The following is a 27,313-nucleotide window of genomic DNA, read 5'->3' as shown; positions in this document are numbered from 1 at the left end:
TCCTGAGTCTGCTAATGATATTCAAATTATATTAAAATTACCATTTAAATGGTCTTTGAGCCTCCCCGCTGATTTCTGGCACGGAGCTGACACCGCTGGAAATCCAGCACTGGGAGACGCTGGTGGGGCACGAACCCATCCGCGAACACTGTGAATCGACTGATATGAGGATCTCCCGGCCTGCTGCGCTAAAAAGTTAGTGCAGTGGGATGGGAGAATCACGGCCCTTATCTAGACCTGCTGGCCGCTGCGGCCAATGGAATACCCTGAGCAGCATAGGCCTGATACCCGCCCACTCAACAGTAATGAACTTTGCATTGAAGTCCTCCAATGGGTATTAAGCCCTTAATTAACATATTCCAGGGTGTACTGTCTATTTTTAGAAACAGAAGCAGCAGTTCAACCCTTTGAACCTGTTCTTGAACCATCCAGTTGGATGATGGTTCATTTCTATCTTAACTCCATCTGTCACCATTGGCTCTGTTACCCTTAATAACTTTGTCTAATAAAAAATATCTATACTGTTATGAAATTTTCAATTAACCTCACCTCAACAGCATTTTGGGGGAGAGAGTACCAGATTTCCTCCACACCGTTTGTGAAGAGGGGCTTTCTGGCATCACCCACAAATGGATTAGCTCTAATTTTAAATTTATTCTATCTTGTTCTGGATTCTTCCACAAGAGGAAATGATTTCTGTCTACCCAATCAAATCCTTTAATTGCCATAAACAGCTCGATTAAATCATTCCCCTTCACCTTTGCTACACAAGCAAATACAATCCCCAATCTGTGCAACTAACGCTCATAATTTACCCTTTTAGCATAATTCCCTCGCTAAAAATATGCTCTGCATCCATTTTGTGCTCATAAAGCAAACTAATTTCTACCATTTATGAAACTACTAGAGAAAATATTTACAAACAAATTTTTGGCGTCATGATACTTTGGTTGGAATTTTCCCATCCTGCTCACCACTGGGATCGCAGCGGGCGGGACATGGACCGTGCAAAAGTCAGTTAACTTCAGGAGGGATTTTCCGGCTTTCGTGCAAATGTGGCCGGAAAATCCTGTCCTTAGTGTGTGAAGAAATTTCCCTTTTGGATACTGTTCCTGGCGGTGCAGGAGTTAATCATTTTGAAGGGAAGATTTGGTGAAACAAAGCAAATGAGTGCAAATCAGAGATGGGACTATAAATTACGTCTTATTCTCTGATCTGCATTCTCATTTTGCATCACCTAATCACTTGTCCTTTTGTACAAGCAATACAAGTTAACTGTCTAAGAATGGGCAGATATTCCTTTTTTTAGAAATAAGTTTTCTTACATGGTTATTTTGATATTTTAACATCCACTAATCAAAGTGGCAATATACAGCTATTTTCCACCCAACATTTTGCTGAAATACAAATGTAATGGTGGAAATGGCAGCCAGTCACGGCTCGTGGTAAATAATCTTGTTTTCACGTTTCTCAAGCACTTAAGACGGACAAATATATATTTTGACCAAATACGGAGTCAGCAAAAGAGAGTGAAAATAAATTAATGATTTTGGAAGTCTGCAACCAATCCTTCTGATGCAGCTTGACTTTCATTGCAAGCAATGCTACTCTTAATATGGAGAGAGTCGATACGTACCAGAATTGAATCTAGGTTTGAAGGAAATAAATGATTCATACATTTCTCACCTTTCACTACTCATGCTTATTAGTTTCAAAGGATGGAAAGAGTTGACATTTTACGTCTGCACTCATGGTCTTCCTACAGTCCTTAAACAAACACAGACATTGGGCATGATTTTTTTTGGAGTTACACGAACTCTCTGGCATAGCTCCAGTAGACAGGGTAGGAAATGTGTCTGGGAGCAGCTCCAATGGATCACCACCAAGTTCAGGTTTTTCCAGTAGATGTGATGGAGATATAAAATATATCCACCCTAATATCAATAGATATATTCAAACACGATGCAAATTACACGCAGGGTTGATTTGACAATGGGGGAGATTATTTAAAATGTAAAGGCCTATCTTTCGATAATAAAACATTTGTTGATAGCTATCCACTGGAATTTCTGAGGTTCTCCAACCCTGTGCCCCCTTTATGTTACTGCCTGGGCAGAGGTGGGAGGAGAGGAGAGGGAGTGTACAGTATATCTGCCAACAGTATTTAAATTGTTGCCGATTTTAAAGCGGAAAGCCCTAACCATTGAACTTGAAATGTTTGAATAATATTGTTTGCTGGATTTGGGTGGGTGGGGGACGGGGAGTGGTCTGGAAGACACATGGAATGTGCCTACTGTCTCCTGAAAGGGGGCTGTACATTCTGTACATGAGCACCTCCAACTGTGGGATTCAGGCATATGTAACTGGAATTTTCCGAGCTCTGTAAGGGATTTTATTTGGTGGAGGGGTGGAGGAGGGGAGTGGGGAGAGGATGTACGAAGAGTCTAAAAGCAAAGCATCGGTCCACTTCCCCAACATGTGTCCCATCTCCATGTGCTTTTATCAGAGGTGATTCCATGCAGCAACTTGCCTGGCAGCTGCGAGAAACCAAATCAGCTGGTTTTTTCCCAGAGCAATGACATTTTCCGAATATCGCACAGATCCACTGCAGTGTCTGGAGCTCATCATCTCAGTGGAGTCAAAACTCAGAGGGGAGTTATTTTTGCCTGCAACTGACAGGCATTCAGGTCAGCAAAGGAGTAAAACAACAAAGCTCAGGGCAAGACTAAATGAATTAAGACTAAATTAATCAGAGGGAAGAATAACATATAATTCCTATAGGGAGAAAACTGAGGAAATTCACTGAAATTAATACAGAACATAAAGAAACAGGACAAGAGGATGAACAAAGAGTCAAAGAAGGACCTGTAGAAAAAAAGCTGTAACTAGAGATATAAAAGATAACAGTAAGTTAATATTTTCACAGTACAGTACAGTAAGAAGATAGAACAAAGCAGAATCTGCAGATGAGCCCTAGTTAGTATAATAAATGACTTCTTTCCTTGGAGGAAATAATGAGCACCCACACGCTGTCCCTCACTAGCAACAATCCAAGTAGAACTAACCTCAGCATAAATCAGCTGGAAGCCCGAGACAGACTAAAATGGTCCAAAACAAATGATTCTCTGTAAATAGGTTATTTCTCCAGGAGTAATGAGACAGCCAAGGGAGCAGAAATGCGAAGCACTGATAGTTATTTGTGAGAGAATCAATTATTACTCCATAGGATGGCAATGTCCCTTTAAATACAACGCTCTCAATCATGTTGCCAATTCGGTCCCCCAACAGCCATCTCTAATTGAATAATGAACGCGGACATAGTTTGTTAATCGTCTGCCTTCCATAAGATCATGCAGATGGGCAAACTGCTGATATGAGCGGCGTCAGGATTGGGAAATGATCCCATAACCAAAGAAAATTCCTCATGATTTCCCACATAAGGTGCAGATTGCTGTCTCTTTAGATGGAGCCTTTTCTGTTCTGTTGTATATTGTGGGGGGGAAAAATGAGACCATCATGAGCATGAGATAGAAATTCTCAAGTGCGAGATTACAATCCTGACGGTCTGCGTGGTTGAAACTTATTAAACTGAAATTTTGTGCTAACTTCTTTATATAATGCAAAATATATTTGATGTTCCCTTGCAGGTCTCGCCTGGAGCACAACAGATGCAATCTCCGCAGTCAGGGCACCCAACTCCAACCAGTGGGGGCCGTAGGAGAAGGGTTGTGGATGAAGATCCTGATGAAAGACGGAGGAAGTTTCTGGAAAGAAATCGCGCAGCTGCAACACGTTGTAGACAGAAGAGAAAAGTGTGGGTGTTGTCACTGGAAAAGAAAGCAGAGGAACTCACACAAACCAATATGCAACTTCAGGTATGATATTTTCTTACAAATCATCCTAGAAAAGGTTTTTCATATTATTTGAATTTATCATTTGAAAGGAGCATCATTTCATGCTATTTTCTAATCGTACCTACTATGGCAGGTTTAGGATTAATCCTTATTGCTCCCAAAGATATTTTATTCCAGATTGCACATAATTTGAATATATATATTAACTAAAAATGGAGCATAACATTGCAGCATTTATCGCTTTTTTATTACTGAACGAACAGTTTATGTTTCTCATTTCTTCTTCCATTCTCAAAATGAATTAATAAACTGTGCACGATTGTTAAAATTGCACTGCACAATGTTATGAACAATCTTATTCATATGAAATTCTTCCACCTGCTATTTAATGGAAACATCACCTCATTTCAAGTGATAAATTGACACCTTCTTGAAAGTAGTGGACAGAAGATTTCCATAGAAACACCTCAACATATTTGCTAATAATATGAACACTTTCAGCTCAAGAGATAGTCAAGATATTGCTGAATCTTTTGGTGACACTTGAGTTAACTTTCAAAATATATTCTGCTGCTTCACAAGGCTACAGGTGATGTTCAGGGGGAAAAACCCACCAACGTTAACTTCATGTCCGATTTCTAATCTTGTTTTGTGTCAACTGAAATGTAATTATTTAAATGTGCTCACTTGTTTTAGTGGATTCTTATCACGAGAACAATAAAAGTTTACAACAGGTTTTTTATTAAATAGCTGCTTGTTCTTGAAATTCAGAGGCTCAGATGAAAGAGAATATTTAGTTTTGGTTTTGTCATCTTAGATTTCAAGGTAGATTCTCTTGATGGACTCAAAGAGAATGGTGTCGTCAGTAATGGAATAGTTCAAATGAAAGAACTAAAGGCGTGTTCAGTTATGTTGATCTAAATATAGATGAAATAATTTTATCTCCTCAAGATGGGTAAATTTGGATCAGGTAGGGTTAAAAAATTAAGAATCTGAAACAAGAACACAACTCTCCTCAAACCTGACCCGCCCATTTCCAATTTTAATGAAGGCTGGAAAAGGACAGGAATTTGATCAACCAATTTGCTGTCAGCTGGTGGGTCAGTAATTGAAACCTTTTAAGGAGGCTGTAGCCTTCATTTTAACAATTTTTACTTTGAAGCCATGCTGGCTGGGTCTCCCTTGGGAAACCAGATGGCTGAGATACAGAGGGGCTGAATGTGTAAGGTAAGTGCCTTTACAATACTGCTTTTGGACCAGGATGGGCAGGAGTGTTTCTGCCAGCTCAGTAAGCTACCCCATAAATCCCCTCTCACAATCTATCTGCTTCTCCCCACCTCCTAACCATCCAACTATCATCTCTCCCTGTCTACACCACACTGCTTCCTTCTGCTGCAGGCTTTCCAGACCAACAAGCAGCCAGACAGTCAGTCAGGCTGGCTGTCGGACAGGAAACCTGGAAAAAACATTTTGAGCAATCAGGATGTTTGGGAAACCCATGCTTTTGGATTTCCTGTCCACAACTTCTTCCCAGTACCCCTTCCCACCCACACACCTTGTAAATATTGGGCCTGTAAAGTCAAAAGAGCCAATTTTAACTCAGGCCATCTGGCAAGAACTCTGCAGTACTAGTTCTCAACTCGCTGTGCTGCACTTGTCATCTAATTTATCTTCTGATGCTCCTTGCTGCCTGATTGCCCAAGGTCGACTGCTGTGCGACCCAGAACCCAGCTGAATCAGGTAAGCACCTCATTACTACACCTAACCTGGTGCCTTATGACATGCATCTGAACCAGGTTTGAGTTACAATTAAGCAGGACATGTGTCATTCATGCTGTCTGCAATTATTCCAGCTGGTGAAACAGAAATGGCAGAAAAGGCTGAAAAAATTAAGTACAAAATGACACTTGTTCCACAAGAACACTAACGCCAACCTGCATCGCAGGCCATCCCCTCCCTGGTCAGTTTCCTATCCTTGAACCTAACTGGCTGCCTCAGCATTTTGGATGTCCGATTGTGCCAGCCCGGAGCTGGGTGCCTGCCATGAAACACTGCCACTCACCAAGAACACTGAAATGAGACCAGGCCCTCAAATTGTTTTAGGCCTCTCACTGACAGAAATCTCTCCTAAAAACATAGTGCAGGACTCCTTGGACTGGATTTTCACTCCCGAAGTGGGGGGGCAGAGTTGAGAAATTTCCAGGCTCACAGCAACTGCCTCAGGAAAAAGTGCTCCAAACTGCAGGATCTATGTTCTGGTGGACAGTGAGTGCAGGATGGAATCAGGCTTACCGCACAATGATGCAGATCGGAGGTGGACACAGGGGCTGCCAAGGGCAGAGGTGGACTGGTTCAACCATAGAATCCCTACAGTGCAGGAGGAGGCCATTTGGCCCATCGAATCTGCACCACCAACAATCCCACCCAGGCCCTATCCCCATAACCCCATATAACCCTGCTAGTCCCCTCGACACTAAGGGGCAATTGAGCATGGCAAAACCACCTAACCCGCACATATTTGGACTGTGGGAGGAAACTGGAGGAAACGCATACAGACATGGAGAGAACATGCAGACTCCACACAGGCAGACACCTGAGGCCGGAATTGAACCCGGGTCCCTGGCTCTGTGAGGCAGCAGTGCTAACCACTGTGCCTCTGCCACGGTTAAAAGGCATGCATCAGTTCTGTGGACATCGGCCCTCTAGCCCTTACCCCTCATTCTCGCTGACTGCCATGCCTATCTATGCCAATCATGCCAACCCATACCCCTTAACTCCATGGACCCTTATAGTGCTTTAGTCAACCTTGTGGCAACACATGTCAATGTGTGACTTAGTAACCACCACCCATATATGTGGGTCAAAAGAGGACCCAGAGACAATAACCAACACCTAGCTATGTGGCTGAAACGAGGCCCCATTTCCCATTGGCCCCTTATAGAGCTTAAGTCAACTTAGTGCCACTCATGCCAACACATGATCCCTTTCATTCATCCCCATAGCCCTTATAGTCCCTAAATCAACTTAGTGCCAACTCATGCCAACAATGTGTGTCCAGCCATCATCCTTTCCCTGCATTCCATCTCATCCAGTATTCATCATATTCACATAGGAGTCATGGTGAGATGAAAAAAAATTCTATTTGTCTACTACAGACTTCATGATATAAAAACAATCCCATTCATAAAAGCCCATTTGTTACAGCGAAATTCCCTCAATGACTTAATCTCTTATAAAAACAAACATAAACCCACATCAAAGAAAACTAATCCTTTAATAACTTATTGGGGCTGTTGTTCAAACTGTAAATTTACAGCTCTGCACTGTGATGATGATAGATTGTGGAAGCAGTCAAGCAGTAATATTATAATGATAGCACTTGGGGTTATATCAACAAACATCAATTGAAACTGCAAGCACAGATTTTTTTTTCAGATCAGGGACATAGGCAGGCTGTTTTATTTTGCAAAATTTAAAGGACAAAGGATTTAACTTGAGAGTTCCCTAGACGCTTTCCATCCTTCACAAGCATCTACATCTACTCAATAAAATGGTAGCTCACATAATGCGGGATCTAGCGAAAATGGAGTCTGTTTGAAGTAAACAGTGAGTTCAAATGGCTTTGCTAAGGTCGAGTTTCCTCATTTGTGAATCAATGTCCGGCCCCAATCCCCTTCTGGTAAAAATAGGATCCATTGAAATTGAGACTTCCAGATGCAGGTTCTAAGCCCTAATTTCGGATGGCTGTGGAATCTCCGTGGCTCTGCAAAAATCTCAGCCCTTTTACATGTAAAAAGAAAGAAAGATGAATTTATATGAGGTGGGATTTTCCTCCTACTGAACATACCCTTTCCCTGCAGCGGGGGTACGTTAATGGTGGGACCATAAGATAGTGTTTTTCACCAACCACCAGACATGTCAAAGTGTTTTACAGCCAGTGAAGTAAGTACTTTTAAAGTGTGCTCACTGTCGTAATGTAGGAAACACAGCAGTCAATTATGCACAAAGCAAAGTCCCACAAACAGCAATGTGATAATGACCAGATAACCTGTTTTTATGATCTCATTGAGGGATAAATATTGGTTAGGACACCATGGGTAACTCCCCTGCTCTTCTTAAGATTGTACCATGAGAACTTTGACATCCACCAGAGCAGGCCCTTGTACCATCTTGTTCAAACAACAGCACCTCCAATGCACCCTCAATACTGCATTAAAGCAATAGCCTTAATTTTTGTGCTCAAGCCCAGGACTGGATCTTGAACCCAGAACCTTGTAATGGAGAGGCAGGAGTGCGACCCACTGACTCACAATTGACATAATTATTACAAAGCCATCATTGTACAAGAACGTCCATATACACTCTTGTAGCATTTTTGTATGTAGCAGTGTCTATGTGATAGGAAGGAACCATAGAATCCCCACAGTGCAGGAGGTGGTCATTCAGCCCATTGAGTCTGCACTAACTCTCCGAAAGAGCGTCCCCACTCCTCCGTCCTATCCCTGTAACCCTAAGCATTTACCATGGCTTATCCACCTAACCTACACATTTGGGAGGAAATGGGAGCACCCGGAGGAAACCCACGCAAACACAGGGAGAACGTGCAAACTCCATACAGACAGTGACCCAAGACCAGAATTGAAGCCGGCTCTCTGGCACTATGAGGCAGCAGTGCTGGCACTGTGCAATCGTGCCACCCTTCTGGTTAATTTTGTTTATTCTTTAGCAGGTGAAGCAGCTTTTAATTCTTTTTAGCTACATCCAGTTCCACAATCAATCTACATCAAAAATTTGACATAGCTTTTGCAGCAAAAATATTTATTTTCCTTTTCTTTCCTTTTCACTCATAAGGCGCTTTGAGACATCCAGTGGTCATGAAAAGTGCTATTGAAATGCAAGGGTTTTTTTTTTAGTTGCTAATGCAGGGGAAGGAATATTCCATTTCAGGCAGCATCGAACACTTTTGTCCTGTGAGGCCACACCGAAAAGTAACTTGTTTGAGACCACCAAAACTCACAGGAACTTTTTACACAGCAGATATAATGGCCTTGATTTTGAAAGGGTGACAGTGAGAGAGTGTGAAACAAGGCGATGTTTTGTGGGTGGTTAACGTGGAGGAATGGATTTCCCTTGGGTCCTGACAAATTTAACAACAGGATCTGATTAATATTTTTGGAATCTGTTTCCCATTCCATTAAAATCGACGTGGATAGGGTTTGATCTTTGAGACTTGCATTTTTCTTCCCGCCAGACTGAAATCCACCTGATTTGGGGGTTAATCCAACAATCTGGGACAGAATTGAACCTCAGTGAAAAGCTCCAAATGATTCTCACCTTTGTAAAATGTGTCCACAGAATGAGGTCTCCCTCTTGAAGAATGAGGTGGCACAGCTGAAACAACTGTTGTTGACACATAAAGACTGTCCAATCACAACAATGCAAGAGGAGTCACAAAGCTATCTAAGTAAGTAAAATGCACCTCAGTCAGAAAAAAGTGAATTAAGTGCACTGGAAGTAATTTTCACCTCATCACTGGAGCACAAAGCCAGATTTTCTGACACCCCAATTTTCCATTGGAATCGATGGAAAGGAAAACTGGGAAGTGTCAATGATGAGCACATGACCTACAATATTAGTCCATGCTCCCGTGGTAAATTGAAAATTATCCCCATTGATTTTTAATGGTGGGTCTTTGTAACTATTCGAGTATTTTAATAATAGATTAGAATGATTGTAAATAGTGTGATTATTACATCATGAGCTAGATGGTTTATAATTTTGCTTGGATATCATTTTTGAAGACAATTCAGTAATTTTTGTGATGTAGCATTCTCAGTTTTGTAGTTATATCCAAAGATTCTAGTATGCAGGGACTGAAGTGAGACAAATAAACAAATCTCTGTAATAGTGGACTCTGCTGGGTGTATTTTCAGTGGCTGCGTGAGAGACATATAAACTATGACAGGAGGCAAGCCCCACCATCATCCACCCATACTGGCCCATTCTCCATTATGTGGAGATGCCGGCGTTGGACTGGGGTGAACACAGTAAGAGTTTTAACAACACCAGGTTAAAGTCCAACAGGTTTATTTGGTAGCAAATACCATTAGCTTTCGGAGCGCTGCTCCTTCGTCAGATGGAGTGGAAATGTGGAAATGGAAATGTTTCCACTCCATCTGACGAAGGAGCAGCGCTCCGAAAGCTAATGGTATTTGCTACCAAATAAACCTGTTGGACTTTAACCTGATGTTGTTAAAACTGTTACCATTCTCCATTAAACAGTAGGCAAGTAGGTGCTGAAATCGGCAGCCTGCTCGCTATTTTTAAGCAAATAATTAACAGACAACTGAGCTTGTGAACAAACCAACTGACCCAAATATTATGTTCTTTACACCATAATACAATTGATATGGGCAGGTGGAGGGAGTAGGCTGTTTTTCTGACCCAACTGATTAAAAGGCAAGAAGAAATGTTTACCTGTGCGCATTGGGGCAGTCATAGAATTCCTACAGTGAAGAAGGAGGCCATTTGGTCTATCAAGTCTGCACTGACATATTGCCCAGGTCCTATTCCTGTGACCCCACCTATTTACACTACTAATCCCCCTAATCTCCACATCCCGGGACACTAAGGGGCAATTTAGCATGGCCAATCCACCTAACCTGCACATCTTTGGACTGTGGCAGGAAACCGGAGCACCCGAAGAAACTAACACAGATACGGGGAGAACGTGCAAACTCCACACAAACAGTCACCCAAGGCCGGAATTGAACCCAGGTCCCAAGTCTCTGGGATCCATGTTGCCTTCATCGCACGGCCTCTTCACAGTCCCATCAGTGCCAACTATTGAGTTCTGAGACTGAGGGATGAAAGTCCCACCTTTAGACCACCAGGAGTATATTATGGCTGGGGGACGGCCATGTTTAACACCGCTCTGTTCAAGGCTGACATTTATTCCAGTGGGGGGTGCGGTGGCAAGCAGTATGCCCCCTCCCACACCCTAAAAATTTCAGCTCAATATCAACTAGTTTCCAGAAGCTTTGGCAATTATTTTAACTTTTGAATACACAATGTTAATCTATAGAGGGACCGAAAATCATTTTGGTTGAGCCTTATAAAATTTGAAAAACTCAAGTGCAAACCAAAATGGAATTAACAATTCACATTTATTATTTAGCAATGCCACCATATTTTAGTAATTTCAATAACTATCTGGCCCAACTCCAGTTAAGGGACAGCAGGTCTTCTGTTCTTTCTCCCCTTGGAGACTGTTTGAGGGCCTATTTTGTGGATGTTCTATTCACTGTGGCCTATCAAAGGCTCAGCAGAAGCTACTCCTTCGAGGAGCTGATGTAAGTTCAGTGTTGGGCATCCTAATAGCCGAAAAATACTAATCCAGAAAGGATATTAAAAATTACAGAGGATTGGATTTGGAATTAAAGATGAAAGATGCTTGGTCCTTCAAGGACTTTCAACTTCCCCATTGGAGGAGCAGGGTTCAGTTTTGCTTTCCTGGCTGGCAGTCGGTGAGGCAACCCTGCAGGTACAGATCACTCATTCTTTTTTTCCATCCTCACTCCATCCTCTCGCCTTGGGAAAGGATCAACATCCTTTTCTACTGGTGACTGAAGACCCTGCTGCTCGGCACTTCCACCGTCAAAGGGGAGACTCAATTACTTTGAAGCTTTTTGTCAACTCATTTTACAAAATTCAGATCACAGCAATTCAAATATTATTGCAACTATTTGTTGTTTCAGTTTTTATTGATTTTTCATTTTTAACGATCAATCCTGACAGTACATTTGGTGGGTTACATCACTATATATCAAATTTCACATAAATCTCGTTATAGTAGTACACAGCTAGATATGGGTAAAGTATTGTCTTTTCTTTATCCACTTAAGTGCTAATGTGATAGTTCCATACATGAATGCCAATTTCTGATTGAAATCACCCCAACAAAATGTAAAAAGCCAATAAAAAACAGAATGTACACCCTCCCTGAACCCTGGTCCCAAAGAAAGTGGCTGGAAAGCCAATAAACATCCTTTGCAACTTCCGAGTTATGACCCAGAAACTCTGCTTCGTTGGTCAATCCAATGATCACATCAGCTACCACCTAAAGCCCAGTGCTACCCATGTAGGGAGTGGGATAGCTTGATCTTGGTTTCAGATAAAGCTCGGCACAACATCGTGGGCCGAAGGGCCTGTTCTGTGCTGTACTGTTCTATGTTCTATATCCTACAACTTTCATGAATGACTCTGACACATTGACAGGGCCAGCACAGCAGGAGACCCCACCACAGAAAATGGGCCTGGATCACAACATAGCATGCATAGAGGACCATCTAGATCCAAAGACAGAAGTCCGAAAAAATTGTTAAAGCTTTCTGACAGTCACCCAGACCACAACTACCTCAGCTTCACAGTGCAAACTGCCAAGAAAAACAATGAATAAAAGATCTCAAGTTCTCAATTTGCAGACAAATCGATCTTCCTCAATACAATACAATCAAACCTATGTTCAAATTAAGTATTTCCTTCAGAACCTAACTGAGCTAAAGAAAAAGAACTTGCCCTTCTGGAATTGTACTTTCACTCCCCCACACATCTCTCCCTGCCCTCTGTACCCTGTGTGACTACATGTTAAAACATGTCAGAATGCGTGATCCGGGCCTGCCTGACACAGGACTTACGCAGTGAGCTCACATGAGGAATGGAGAGACGTATGCAAACATATTTTCACCTTTGCATTGTATAGGTGTCACTTCCAAATAATGTTTTGAGCAAAGCACACCATGCAGATATTTCTCACATTCACAAATTATACCCTTTTTGACATGTGGCTGGAGGAAGGACTGTGACTAGAGAACGCAGTACTTCATATGTTTGGGTTCAATCTCCATATTTAACCATTTTGGGCAACAATCTGGGTGGGCACCAGAATCTGTGGATTTTAACCTGTGTGCACTGGCCCTGCCCAATCCTTTCCCCAGAAATACACAGGGAAGCATAATTTGTCAGAGCCAGAAATTGCATTTGCCCCACCGGGATGAAATTCAATTCTGCCCACAACATTAGGGGGAGTCATATGTTAGTCAGAGCAGGAAATAAATACATAGGCTGGAATTTCCCATGACAGAAGCGGCTTGCCGTTGTCTGCTGGTGGGATCGTCCTGCCGAAGGCAATGGCTATTTACCTGGTTCACCCGTTCCTCCGCTGAGAAACCTGTGGCTGGGGTTGACTTCAGTGGAAACATCCTGAAAATCCCCTCCTTAGACTCTACTGGGCAGTCAGGAAGTATCAGACTCTCTTCTAGCAGGCCACATAACTCATATATCTCCCACCAAGATCAGAATCAAACGAAAAACTAGCAATAACAGCCTCTGCCTCTCAAAGGCCAGGAAGCCTGCCCTACAGGTCGACAGAACCCTTGATATGCCCTTGACTCAATAAAACTCCAGGGACTGTTATCAAATTATTCCCACCTCCAAACAATATGAAATTCTCATTATGTGCACAATAATTATCAACAGTTTATCATATACCAATGTATTCTCTTGTATGTACCTTGTGGCAAAGCTGTACCGTTACTACACAAAATATAAGCACGTGTTCTCTTTTCTTAAAGAAAACAAAAAAATCCATGCACAAGGAAGAAACACACAATATGGTGCACATAAAGAAGGGGTTCCCAGGGAACATGCTCTTTGTTGAATTTGGGATCCCAGTAAATGTTCTGTTCTGTGAATTTGGGAGGTGAAGGTAGGAATTTCACCCTTTGTATCTATTATCGAGCCTATTTTTATTTGATATTAAAACATATTGGGGCAAAATGCAGCAGCCCCCCAAAAATGCATGACAGAGTTAGGCGCTTGTCCAGGATTCCGATGCATTGGAACAAATGAGGCAAATCTGAATCACCAGGCACAATTAACCTGCACTAGCTGCTTCCGCTGTAGGCAGCATGCAAACTTCATGCTGCCTGCTCATTTAAATGATTATAGGATCATGCCCAGTAAAGCATGTCACACTCATAACTTTAAACATGAACTGTGCTCACTCGGTAGCTTTTGGAACTGTATTTTATTTATTTAAAATGATGAACTGTTAAAATGGCTGCCAAGGGATTTTTGCTTATTCAACACTGTCAAGCTTCCAAAAAGTTCTAATTGAATCACCCTGGATGGGAGATTTTGCTCCTGGACTAGACATCTCCAGACAGCACCCCTCTGTAGAATTTACACCTGTTATTGTTTGAAGCTTACTCAAAAAACAGAGGGCGGAATTCTCTGCCCCACCATCTGGGTGCTTCAGTGTAAGCTCAGACTGCTCTCATACAAGCTCAGCTCGAAACCTCACAGGCGTAGATTGCTTCCATAGCTGTGAATACCAGTGTTTAAAGGGTCTTGCAGGACATCACAGTAGTCCCAAATGCAGTCCACCAACATGTTTCTAGAATTGCTGAGAGGCTGCTCCAGGAAATGGTAGTTGCACTGTGCAGCATTACACACTGTCCTCTCTCAGGATGACAACATTCATCCTCCCACCACTCCCACTATACCCAGTGCCCTTGCTGTTACCTGTCCACCTGAAGCCAGCAGCCTTCTCCCAGCCAAGCAGCAGCTACTGGGGCAGTAATATGTAGGAATTCCTTCTTTCACCCTCTTCCAACAACTTGTCCTCTTCAATATCACCACTGCTTATTCTCCCTGTCATACTGCAAGTCAAGGAGGATACAAACTACTGCATCATTGCCTGGAATGTCAGAGCAGAATTCTGAAGTCAGGCCCAAGTCGTTTAGAACCTGCCACTTCACCACTGGTCGACTTCAGCAACTTTAAATAGCATTTCAACCACCAAAATCTTCTACTCAATCAGCAATAGCAATGGAACTCAATCAGCAGCTAACCTGCAAGCAGAAGATACCTACAAATAGAACCGATGTGGATTCATCCTACTGCAGTGGTTAAGAGTCAGCAGTGGCTGGAGTGGAGCTCCAAAATGGCAGCACTGGCATCAGATCAACTGGCTCCATCCATCTATGCTAAGTGTTGACCCAAGATGGATCCAGCACTGCTTGTACCAGAAGTGTGCGTGCACATGACTGACTTTGGGGGGAATTTTGTGTCCTCCCTGCGGTGTGTTTGATAGTGGGGTGGGGCATTTAATCAGGTGGGAGGGTGGTGAGTGAGGGCCTGCATCTTCCTGCCTCCACTTCATTTAAGTCTATCCTGTCCTGCCACCAATTGAGATCCTTAAGTTGACAATTAAGACCCACTTAAAGACCTCGTCCTTCCACCACTGGAATTAACCCAGGGATGGGTGGGGGGGGCTTGCCATGTGGAGAGCTTGACAAGCAAGCCCTGGTATGTTTCTTGCAGACATCTGAGGCGGGGTTTGGGGTGGGGTCCTTCATTCAAAGGCATTCAGTGTCTGATTGAAGGACCTGGCATTGGGAATGGGGGGGCTAGGGGATGTCTCGCTACAATCATCCACTCCCCTTCCTACCAACTGCCTTCTATCCAGTCCACTGCAAACCCCACCCCACAAACCCCTTTTCAACCATCGCTCACATATGCCTGGGGTCTCTTCTCTATCCAAGGCCTTGGGTAGGTGTAGAACTGGCAGCAGGCACTATCTTCCTGAACTGTTAACCTGTGATTTACCGTCAGCACTTGGCAGTTGAGACCCCCAGGCCTGGTGTCCTTGATCACAGGGAAGGCCTATTAAGTGCCTGAATCTCACAAGATGCTGTAGATCTTCTCGATAAGAGACAACATGGGGGCCTTGTCAGCCCTCCAGCTGGTAGCCAAGATGTCCATCGCCTCCACAAGATCCCGCCCTTTGTTTTTAAATACAAACAACACCTGTAGTGCTAAAGATATGAGATATATACAAATAAATGTTGCAGCCACAATGCACAGCAGGTTGAAGTGTCAATGACAAAGTAAAATAGGTTACTCATTTGAATGAGGATTCACACAAGAAATGTTAACCTATTTCTCTTTCAGCTGCCGATCAGCATGCTGTGTATTATTTTAATTTTGACATTATTTTTCCTTCTATTTGCCCACTTGAATTAATGGCTCTTTTAAATTTAATAGGAAATCAATTAGTTTCAGCTGAACAAAATATTTTGCACAGCTCTAAAAGAATAGTTAGGTGGAATATATTCAAATGTTCTACTTTGTGTCATACACCGCAAACTGACCAGTTGGGAAGATGTCATTTGAAAAAATTGCTTTAAAAAAAAATCGTTTCAAACCACAACTTGAACAATATTAATTTTGAATGTTATTTTTTTCCCCCAGGTCCTGAGAACAGTCAGCCAGGAAGTCCCATCCCTGCTTGCTCTCAACAACAAGTCATCCAGCACAATTCAATTAGCACTTCGACTGCCGTCAATGAGGTTGTAGGAAGCTCCAGCCTCACCCAGCTGGCCAATCAGAGAACAGACCTGAATCCTATCCTCTAAATACTGTCTTCCATCGGGACTGGGCTGGCAGAGGGGGAAACAAGATCTTCCACTCCTCAGGACTTTTGGAATGTCAACATATCTATGACTCTATAACTCTGGAATTAGATACAATTTCAGGAAAAAAAGACAATTGCTTTTCATTTTAATAGTTATCAGAAAGCTAAGTTTTTTTTACTTTAGTTACGAAAAAAGGGAAATATGCAATTAATGTGCTAATAGCTTGGGAATGCTTTAATGCTTTTCTCATAACTTGCTGGTACCAATTTGAAGGTTCTGCTCCGAATTTTTGAACCTTCTGAATTTTATTACAATATATTTGTATATAGTCTCCATCTATTATCACCGGCAAGATCTAGGTATCTAATATGTCCTGCAAATTAACAACTAAATTGAGGCACCAAACAGTATGGTCATCAGTAAAGGGAAGCCTCCAACCTATACTATAGACATATCACATAATGCAGCATCTATTTCTTAAAATTGTTTATTTGCACTGAAAATCAAACTTTATGAATTAAGATTAAAGAAGAGTTAACACAATCAATACAATATATTGAAATTTACATTATTTCAATTTGAGAAACAGGCTGTCATTTGAACTCTGTTCTCAATATGAGCCATTATGATGAATATATTATAGGTTGTAATTTTCATGGTGTGTATCACATCTTAAGAATCTATCTTTCAAACTTCCTTCATTTATATGAGTTTTTGATTATCATCTTTTAAGATTAATGATAAGAATGATCTACCAACAGCTCCACATTTTATTTAGATACTTCCTATTGACACAAGGTTGTGACATCAGCCCTATAAATCAAACTTTCAGGCTACCAACAGTAGTGTTCACACAAACACTAGTTTGTCTGGACAAAAATCTTATTGCCTAAATGTGAGCCTGGTGTGTGCTGTGGTAAGGGAAAGGGGAAAGGTAGTCTCAGTAATTTTGTGTGTGTTTTTCTTTCAAACTGAAAAACTATATACAAAGCCAACTAGTTATAATTCCTCTTAAGAACCAGATATCCCTATTTATTTGAAGCAGCAAGAAACAATTGAAAACAGCTGTAATGTCTTAAATAATACGATAGCTGTTTAGAACAAAAGGCTGATCATTAAGATTTTTAAAGTAATTTATGTTTTGGCATTTTAATAACAGTTGGAAAATAGTGAGAACAGACACTAATGCAAGAGTTTGGCTTAGTGAGGGAACTCTAAAGTGCACCTTTGATTCTGGGTGATCTCTGCAGCTTCTTGAAATGAAGGAGATCACCACAGATTCCAAACCATAGCTTGAAATTCCAGCCTGTTGGTGTTTAATTTATCTTGGTTGCCTCAGTAATAGTAGGCTCTGCCACTTGTAGGCTGGAATCACCTTCCATTGCCTAACCTGGAGCAACATAAGTGAGTAAGTAAAGCCTATTTTGGATACTGTTGGGATGTGGATCACAAAGCTGAAGGAACAGTGGCTGATTCTACAGTCTGACATTCCTGCCATGCAGCAACAATGGCAGGTAGAGCAGTTCAGAAAATTTTGGGTCTACAGCCCTAGGCTGTGGTCGTGTAATTTCCTTACTTGCACTTCTTGTGAGTGCCACTTCTTGCTGGAAGTCCCCAACCGCAGGGGTCAATTTTAACCCAGAGTGGGTGGGCAACTTGAAGGGAGGTGTAATGACTGGCTAAGTTTCACACCAAGAACATCTTAACTCCCATATCTCATTTAAATGCTGGTTCTCCACTTGTTGCAGAGCTCAGCAAGTTTCTTGTCCACTATCAAAACTTGCAGAGTCAAAGTCAACTACCAGAGGGAACAGAGCATGAAATGGAACTGCTCTATGTTAACTTATATCCTGTTCCATTCCCACAAAATATAGAAAGTTAAAACTTCACCCACAGAATCAATCCTGTCTTCCCTCCAGAACATTTTGATGCGAGTACTGTGCCTCTTGGAGTATGCACAAGTTTTTTAGCCTTTTTTGTTGGCCTCCTTATTTCACCAAAATCTTTTCCTTTGGCTGTTTAAAATCGTTACCATGCCAATTAGTCAAATAAAAGTCTGGAAAGTTAAAATCTAGCTACAAATTTGCATCTATGACTCTCGAGCTAATTTACAGTAAATATTCAAGTATAAGAAATATATTACCAAGAGATTAGAGTAAAATGTCCACTTCTTGGCATTTAAATTGACATTGCAAACCAGGAGACTCACATCAACCCTTGATGCAAATTTCCACCCATTCCCTACAGGAAAGAAAAAGCTCCACACATGCACTGAACTGGTAATTTAACACCATCTGTCACATGGAGTGAATCAGGCTGAACCTAAATGCAAACCCCTTGGGATTGGATCCAGTCTAAGAGATCCTGATCCAAACATAATGTAACCTCTTGGGGGAGGGGTGAGGTTTAAGTATTAACCCAGTTTTAATTTAATAAATTAGTCAGGAATTTTGAAGCTCTAAAGCACTGGAAAGTAACTACCCAAAGTACTATGTTATAATCTTGGTCTGATATTAATTCTTTAACAAAAACACTGATGCTGTTAAAGAATTTTGCAAATGATCGCACTGGTAATTGATTCTCTCAATCAGATTAGAGTCACCCTTAACTACTTAAAATTAGATTTCTTCTCTTTGGAGAGGGGGTATTTTAAAAAGATCATAATCATTATTACACTGAATTGAAAGATATGGGAGATATATGAAGATAATGTCACATCTTTGAACAATTCACTAGCCAATGGAGGAAAGAAAAACATATTTTCATCAATTAATTAGTGACTATGTTTTCAAAATGTTTAAAGAGAAAGTGTGTAAAGAAAGTGTGTAAAGAAAGCAGGCAAACAAAGACAGGGCAAGTTGTGTGAGATTCACTCATTGCACAGTTGGCAAGATTGCTGGAGCCAACCAAGGACAACAACATAATCTTCTCAATGAACTTTTGCCATCTATAAGTTGTGGATATTTCACACTGAAGTAAAATCCACAGTACTTAATTCCAGATTGTTTAAGATGTCTTTTAAAAGGGAGAATCAAATGTCAGCAGAAATGCTTACAATGGAATCACAGATCCACTTATAACCCTAGAGGTTGTGTTTGGTCTTTAGCTTATGTGTATGTCTGAAACATTTAGTGAAAGGTTGCTCTGCATCCTGAGTTGATTGTTATTCCAGTAGATTGTATGGAATGAGAAAAGATAATTTGTTCTGTCAAGTCCTTTCCTTCCGCAGCCCGTGAACAATCCACTTTGACAGGGATTCTGTGCAGCTCCATTAAACCTCCTAAGGAGGTTTCTCCCCACTGTAACCCAAATTGCAAATCAATTTAAACTAAATAATGGCCACAAAATTGGTCAGAGTCTGTTTTCAACGATGTATACCCAAGCTGTGAAACCTGAAGCTCAATGGAATTTAGTCTTTGGCCCACATCAGTGTTCCATTGGCATAAGCTGCCAACACCGATCACGATTCCATAGGCAGTTTTCCCAATGGAAAACATGGATGTTTCGTAGGTAGCAGCATCCCAAGATTCCAATGCCTGCCCCATTCATTGACAATTAATTTTTTCATGAGGTTCTTAGATTTCTAATTTATCCTTTTAAATGACCTAAAGCTTGTTCTTAGGTATTCCCCTGAATGTCTATAACAATGGTCCCACAAATTTTCCAATGCATACCAATTTCTACACCAATATGACCAAGCCCACAGTGAATGAAGGATCGGTGTATTAGCATGATGCCAATTATAGTTATTTTTGGCGAATGTATCAATGAAGATTAGCACAGCTTTTATAACTAGATATCATTCAGGAATTATAACTTGTCTTCTAAAGTCGTTTGAACAATTCTTTCCATGTTTGGAGGCAATCTCAGCCCAAGCTGTTTTAGTAAACTATGCCCAACTCCATTCTGTGCAGCACACAAGGTCATTGAGGTTATGTGCAGCTGACGTGAGTCATGTCCCTCTTGAGAAGTCACAGCATCAAGGAAATGTACTCAAGGCCATTTAGTAAGCTTTCACTAAAAAACAACTGCTGTTCTTGTGAAAGCAATGTCAAACATAACTATGTGAAAGAAAAGGAGTTAAGGAGCTTACGTTGTGAATAGTTACCACCTACTGTTCCCATTCCCTTTAATATAATTAGCAAAATAATTCTGTGGATTGATTATCAGTCTGTAAACTTTGCAAAAACATAACCCATTAGCATTTCAGAAGAAATCTTCAACATTAGAATAAATGTGTTAAACTTAAGAGTGATTCTAAATGTAAATTTTGCCATTGAATTCATTTTGCTATTGATAACATCTTGTCCTTGTTAAGTATCAAAGCTACGTTAATTGGATTTGACCCCAAGTATGGTCGATTCTTTGCATCACATTACTTTCAAAAATTGAACCATTATTCATGTGGTATATTGGACTATAACAAAATTTGCTTGCTTCCTTTTACAAACACTGCCTGAAGGATTTGTGTCGATGGTTTCAAAAAACCTGTCAGCTTAAAAAGAATGCAAACGGAAATCATTTCTATCTGTCTTGAGCAGCGCTTTACTGAGTTGAACTTTTCCCCTGACTTTTTTCCATTGTACTATTTCTTTTAATAATTAAGTATGTTTAACAATGTTCCTGTTAGCTTCTTCAGTCTAAATTAGCTGTGGTCCATCATTCTAAGTATTACATGTGACAATTGTTCTTCTGAATCTGTAACAGATTTAAATCTAATGAAAGAGAAGGCATGCATTATTGATGTTTAATATTATTTGACTAAGCAGTTTGGTAATAAGCTAAGAGAAAGAGTATACTGTGCTCATCTTTGACATGCATTGTATTTGTGCACTTTGTTAGTTTTCTGTATAATAGTGAATGATGGACCTGTAGCCTTGCCATACAAGGATTTACAACTGACACACGGCTTCAGTGGGGCCTTCAACCTACCCAATTTTGGTTGCACTAAAATACCCAAACTAAGTTGCACAGTATTCAGCAAAACGAGACTATCTCATGTACATCTACATTACAAAAACAGTGTTTCCATTTAATTCATGTTGTATTAATCTTTTACGCTGCAATATTGCAACTACAAAAATTAACCCTGACCACATTCCTTCATCTTCAAAACTTAGTTTGCAGGGTCACAATTACAAAATAATTGTTTCCCTGCAATTATGGGTATAATTCTAAAAAGAAAAGATGGAACAGGAATCGGAGGGAATTTGTGCACTTTTATTGCTGACAAATGCTTTGTTTGAAGGCTTCATTTCTAAAAGCAAGCACAACCACAGACTGTAATCAATTCAAAAATTATAGACAAAAATATTCTAATAAAACAGAGACTGTATCAAGAACAAACTTTAATTCTATCGATGCAAGAATTGCTTTAAATATAAATATTTCATAACAATATTTTGCAGCATGGAACAAATCAATTTCTTACCTACCTTAGTTTGAGTATATTTTACTTTGAAACCACAAAACCACATTGTACTTTGTAGCACAGGTGTTGGCTAACATAAAACATTTTCTGTAGAACTATATTTCACCTAGTTCTGTACAAAATCTCAAAACTTAGTAAGTGTGTATTAATTAATATCCAGTAATAATTGTTATCGCCCCATTACTAATACACAGTGCTCCTAATCTTCAGATGTATCTGTGATTAACTGTTCATTGTGTCACCAGTACTGTTTGGGAGTCTTAGCATCTTCATTATTTTCTGGTAAACCATCAGTTTATGCTTAACGCACCATGGAAAACAAATTATGGACTGTGTCTTTCACTATTGGGGACCAAATAAAAATGAGGCAAGGTAGGCACAGCCTATGTCGACGTTGTTATAAGGTGCTATCTGAATTTGTAAAGTGTTTAACATTCCAGAGAAAATTGATTTAAAGTTTTGAACTTGAAGTTTTTGAACTGCGAGTTGTTGGAAAAATTATTACTTGACATTCTTGCTAACTTTCTAGATCAAGATTAACCATTTTCTTTTCAAATAATATTTAACTAACATTTAATACCAGCCATAAAATGGGTCAGTTTCGATCCAAGAGAATTTTTTGCTCTAAGTGCAATGTTAAAAATCCGAAAGACATATTTTGGAATTTCTTAAGTTCTTGTATTCTGAAATATATGTTCTAAAATAGGTTCTTTTATTATGGAAAGCCTTTCACGGAAAGCACTATGAACATAATTATGTTAGATAAAGATGTTTAGAAATAGAGAGGGTGTTTTCTTTTTGTGTTGAACAATCACAATCAGCTTTCCATGTTTCCTTGGAATGGTTGTTACTAGAAAGCTGGACAAAAATGTATCAGTTTGGAGAAGTGATATATTTCTTTGCCTATGGAAAATTAGCAACCTTATTAGAGGCATGTGGGCACTTTAGGGAACATAGAAGTTTCACCACACATTTCGGTTTTTCCTGTATTATATATAAGCTCCTCTATCCTGCGATGAAGGTAGTTAGGCAATGCCACCACTGTTAAAAGTGCAGATTGTAGGTAGTAAGAGAGCAGTGAAACTTATTTTATTTTTTATTGTTAGTTTAAATGGTGCTTTGCCTTTGTCAAAAAGGACTGTCAGAGGTGGACCACCCCATACTTGTAGCTCAGCTAATTGGAATCAATGATGTATAATAGCAATGTGGTTTGAAAGGGAAATCCATCATAACCTAATTTCTCTGAAGTCACGTCAATGCACCTGAATACACTTTAAAAATCACAGAATTAAACAAGGCCATGTGTTTGGAGTCCAAGTTGTGAAATAATAGTTTAATCTCTCAGCACATCAGCTAATCAAGGAGACAGTATTCCCTTCTTTTAACCCATCTGGGATGTATTTTCAAATACACAAATGTGGATCCACATGCTGTTGAAGCTGCTTCCACTTTGTTAGAATTCCCATGCTGTTTGTTCAATAATTCAATTCAACTGCTTCAAACCCCACCCAAAACGACATTGTGACAAAATACATTCTGTCTATGTCAGCAAATTGCATTCAGTTTCTTTAAGCTTTGGTACTCAATGGTATCACAGTGTGGACAACATTCATCTTGTATCCTTCTGAAGATGTTTGTTAACCACTTTCCTTGGTACAAGGAATAAATATTTGGTACATACTTGTAAATACTTGTTTTGCAGCACTTATTTTTTGTTATTGTATTTTAAGCTTATGCTTCATGAGCATATTCATATTTGAGAGTAATGACCATTAAATCTGTTGATTTAAAATTTTACATTTCAATATTGTTGAAAAGAGAGAAAAGTTGCCAAAGCTTTTTGTCTTGCACTCAACAAGACAAACACAAGAATGACAAATTTCAATCAGTCACAACAATTTATATTGCAAGAATACTGATTGATTGGTAATTCAGCTCTGATTGGCCAAGGCAAAGCAATGGGAATTATCATTCGGACATAAGGCTTGCATGCCTAGCATCGCACCGGCACTGAAATTCATACATGCTTTGCTCAATTGTGAGGTGGGCAGAACATCTCTTTGGACTGATGGCAGAATCCTGTTAATGGAAAATACCACTTGCGTAGCCACTCTTAGTAGCAGCATTGCAGTGACTACGCTAGTGGTATTTTCAACTAAAAGGAAGTTGCTCTCAGTTCAAAAACTTCAGTCTGCTTACTGTACAATTGAGCAATGATGTCTATGAATATCAGTGTCAGTCTGATGCCCCAGTATGTAGGCCATATGTTCCAGCGATTGGCTGATCGAATCAAATTGCATATTCATTTAGTTGTTTTGGTAGACAGAGTAGGGCATGTACTCAACCAACCCGCGTCTACAAAACTCAAAATATAGAGCGGGATTTTCCGGCTGCACTCACCCCAAAACCGGAAAATCCGGCCTGAGATCAATGGATCTTTCCATGGTTCGCCCCTTTCCCACTATGATTCCTGTGGAAAATTCACCCCATAATATCCACTGTTAGATCTGATTCTGCAATTGGGCAGCATTTGCTAAACAATCCTGAGTATGTTAATATCTACACTAACAACCAATTTACAGTAATCAGCCAAGCTTGTAACGTGGCTTATTTACATTTGCTCGAAGTACATGTGTTCTTATGGAGGGACGCTTTCTCTGCAAACAAAAGGAATAAGCTCAAACTTTGTGCCTTTTTGAATTACCTGGTGGCATGGGGATGCAATAACTCCCCATTGCTTTCTCCATGGCAATGCTTTAGCCAATTAGAGTTCACCTGCCAACAAATCACCACCCTTTTATCCGGTAGTATAAATTGTTATAATTGTTTGAAATTTTGTATTTTTGAGTTTGTCCTGAAGAGTGCAAGACTAAAAGCTTTGGCAACGTGTCTCTCTTGACAACAATATTCAAGTTCTGTACTACCAAGAGACAATTTTACATTTCTTTCTCATCTGGTTAGAAAAGATGTGTATTTGTAAAAATGTTAAATATCACTGCAATATAATTAATAAAGCACTCTGGCAATGCAAATAATACAATAAATAATTATTTCAGAATGTTTATTTGTAACTGATTGCAGTTTCAATGATTCGGGGCATATATTAATGTTCCAATTTATTCTCCATTTGTACAACCTCCGCCGTTTTTAAAATCCTTTTTCTTTCATACATTCATTTTCATCATTTTGTAATGCTGGCAAAGTTTGCTGATCTGTGGTGAAACATTGCTCTTAGCTGCATCCTTGCGCTCTGTCGGATGGTAAAGAATGATATAGGTGAGCAATATTTTTTGCTGCTTGTCAGTTTTCAATGCTGCTAACCCCTCTCCCTTCTAACTCAGAATCTCATCACATCAATGGCTTCCTACAGTTCATAGGAAATTTTAATCATGGTAAAGTTTGTTGTTTTCTTTCAGTATTCCATTATAAGTTCAAATTGGAGGTCTTGTAATAGAGGTATATCTGTGCACTCCTGATTGTTGGCTAGCAGGTCATTTTGCACATTAAATCATCACAGATATTGCCACAAGAATTATGGCAAGTTAAATGGCAGCTTCCCTAAAACACATTGTTGGAGGCAGAAGCTAAAAGGGAGAATTGCCTTGTCTTAGTCAACCTTCACATTACTTAGACACTCTATAAAGCAGCTAGCTAAGCAATCTGCCAAACAAAGACTACTTATCCAAATGTCTACAGGTTAAGTAGCTTTTTGGCTGAGATTTATATCTGTTGAGATGGTCCACATACAATATAAATATTCACTCTGATGCAATATTCTTAATTAATTAACGATGTTTAAATTTGAAATCGATTTTTATCAGTAAGCAATGTTTCAATACAGGATAGCATTAAATGGCAACATCTTTTGAGTAGATACAAATAATTATGCTTCAAAAATATTTTAGTTTGTCTTCAATATTTAAGAGACACACCGTTTTCTCCAAATTATATCAATTTACTTTTAACAAGTTGCTTTAAACATTTTTGGAGAAAGTAAGTGGGTGCTGACAGAAACAGCATGAACAGAGGGATGATTCCAATACATTAAATTCATGAAAGGTGTTTGAGTCTGTGAATGGAGAGCTAAAAAGAGCCTTGAGAACCAATGATCCATGAAACAGCAAGGGCACAAAATGAGTAGAAGAATAAAGTAATTATGGGTTACTATCTTCATAAAGGAGATGGATGAATAACTGGCTAAGCATCAAACTGACAATAATAAGCATAGACCGAAATGATCAAGTATTCAATTAGACAAAGGAAGGTAGATTATTTGATCAGAAACTTCAGCTGCTATATAAACCCTCAGCAAAAATTAGAAGGGGCTCAAACTGGATGGAATCTAGGGTTGTGAGTTTAACCCAATCTTCCAATTGGTTAGGGCCACTTTAATTAGGGTGACCAATCAGGAAGTCTACTGTAATATATAAACCTTGCTCAGGGGATCGTGCACCAGAACCAAAAGCTCATAAAATCATATGAGAAGACTTGGGTGCATGTTTCATGTCATCACGCATGATGTCATCACCCTAATGTCATCACGTCCTCATGCGATATTTCCAACAGCGAGCATGCACACAAGTTGGAAGTGCGCCTGCTGACAATGAAGAAGCCAATTCGAATTCAATAAACGGCAATTGAACGGGATTTTACGTTGCCCATCTGTCTTTATGGTTTAAGCTGCAGCCTCAATGCAAGGTGGGATGAAAGTCAGGGCTCAAAGGAAGTTAACAAGTGTGTCTGGGGACTGAGGTCTGTGTATGATTGTGCTGCCCAGCCACTTGTGGCATAGTTGTTCTGCTGATATTTATTTCTTACAGGTCAGCAGTTCTCTCAGACAGCTCCACAGCGGCTGTCCCCCTGAGGGAGCACATTGGAAGCACCAGCCCACATACTCCTTTTTCTCAGCAACCACCCTCCTCACACCCTCCCCAGCAGCCCTCAGCCTTTCAGAGCACGTTTCACACTGGATAACCATCAATTGGGCAACACAATCTCGGGCAGGAGCACGTTTCACATCAGCTGTCTGCATTGACTTGAGGTGCACCCTGAATGTAAAATTCAGGCCTTTGTGCAATTTAGAATATGGGCAACAGAGTTTTGGATGAACTCAAGTTTATGGAAGCTGGGAGCTGGACAGTTAACCAGAAGAGCAATGGAATAGTCAAGTCCAGAGGTAACTATGATAAGTATTTCAGCACAGATTAGCTGAGATAGAGAACGAGCTCACAAAGCTCAACTCACACTGTCGGGATGTTAATGCTGTGCTGTAGGTTATGATCTGTCAGATTGTGGTTTATTTGCAATTGCTTATTTTTTGCTTGATAATTAAATCTGGAATTTATTATGACATTTTTAAGGAGGCTAGCTTAACTTTGCCAAAAACAGCTGGTTTACAATTGGAACCAGAGACAACAAAATTCAAACAAGGATTGTTGATAATATAGTGAATTAAACAAATGCTAGCACAGTTTTAAGAAAGGCAGAATAAATAAGCCTCGAATACAACAAGTAAACAGGAAAACTTCAGAAAATAACACTAACCTAAT

At 40.1% G+C, this 27,313-nt stretch overlaps 1 protein-coding gene across 4 annotated transcripts in view; it reads left to right on the top strand.

The window, feature by feature from the left end:
- The window catches only part of creb5b (cAMP responsive element binding protein 5b), a 353,679-nt gene extending 328,855 nt beyond the window's left edge, over window positions 1-24,824 (top strand). For 3 of the 4 annotated variants that reach the window (XM_078239765.1, XM_078239766.1, XM_078239768.1), the window contains 3 exons: window positions 3,648-3,875; window positions 9,210-9,318; window positions 16,170-24,824. In XM_078239765.1, the coding sequence (XP_078095891.1) occupies window positions 3,648-3,875; window positions 9,210-9,318; window positions 16,170-16,333 (501 nt within the window). In that variant the 3' untranslated portion in view covers window positions 16,334-24,824. Of the gene's footprint in view, window positions 1-3,647; window positions 3,876-9,209; window positions 9,319-13,486; window positions 13,621-16,169 lie in introns of all 4 variants that reach the window. The other variant, XM_078239767.1, reaches the window with a different exon arrangement.
- Window positions 24,825-27,313: the final 2,489 nt, after the last annotated feature.

Source organism: Mustelus asterias, chromosome 2 (genome assembly GCF_964213995.1).
Source record: "Mustelus asterias chromosome 2, sMusAst1.hap1.1, whole genome shotgun sequence".
NCBI classification, from domain to species: Eukaryota; Metazoa; Chordata; class Chondrichthyes; order Carcharhiniformes; family Triakidae; genus Mustelus; species Mustelus asterias.
This window is presented reverse-complemented; position numbering and strand designations above follow the sequence as displayed.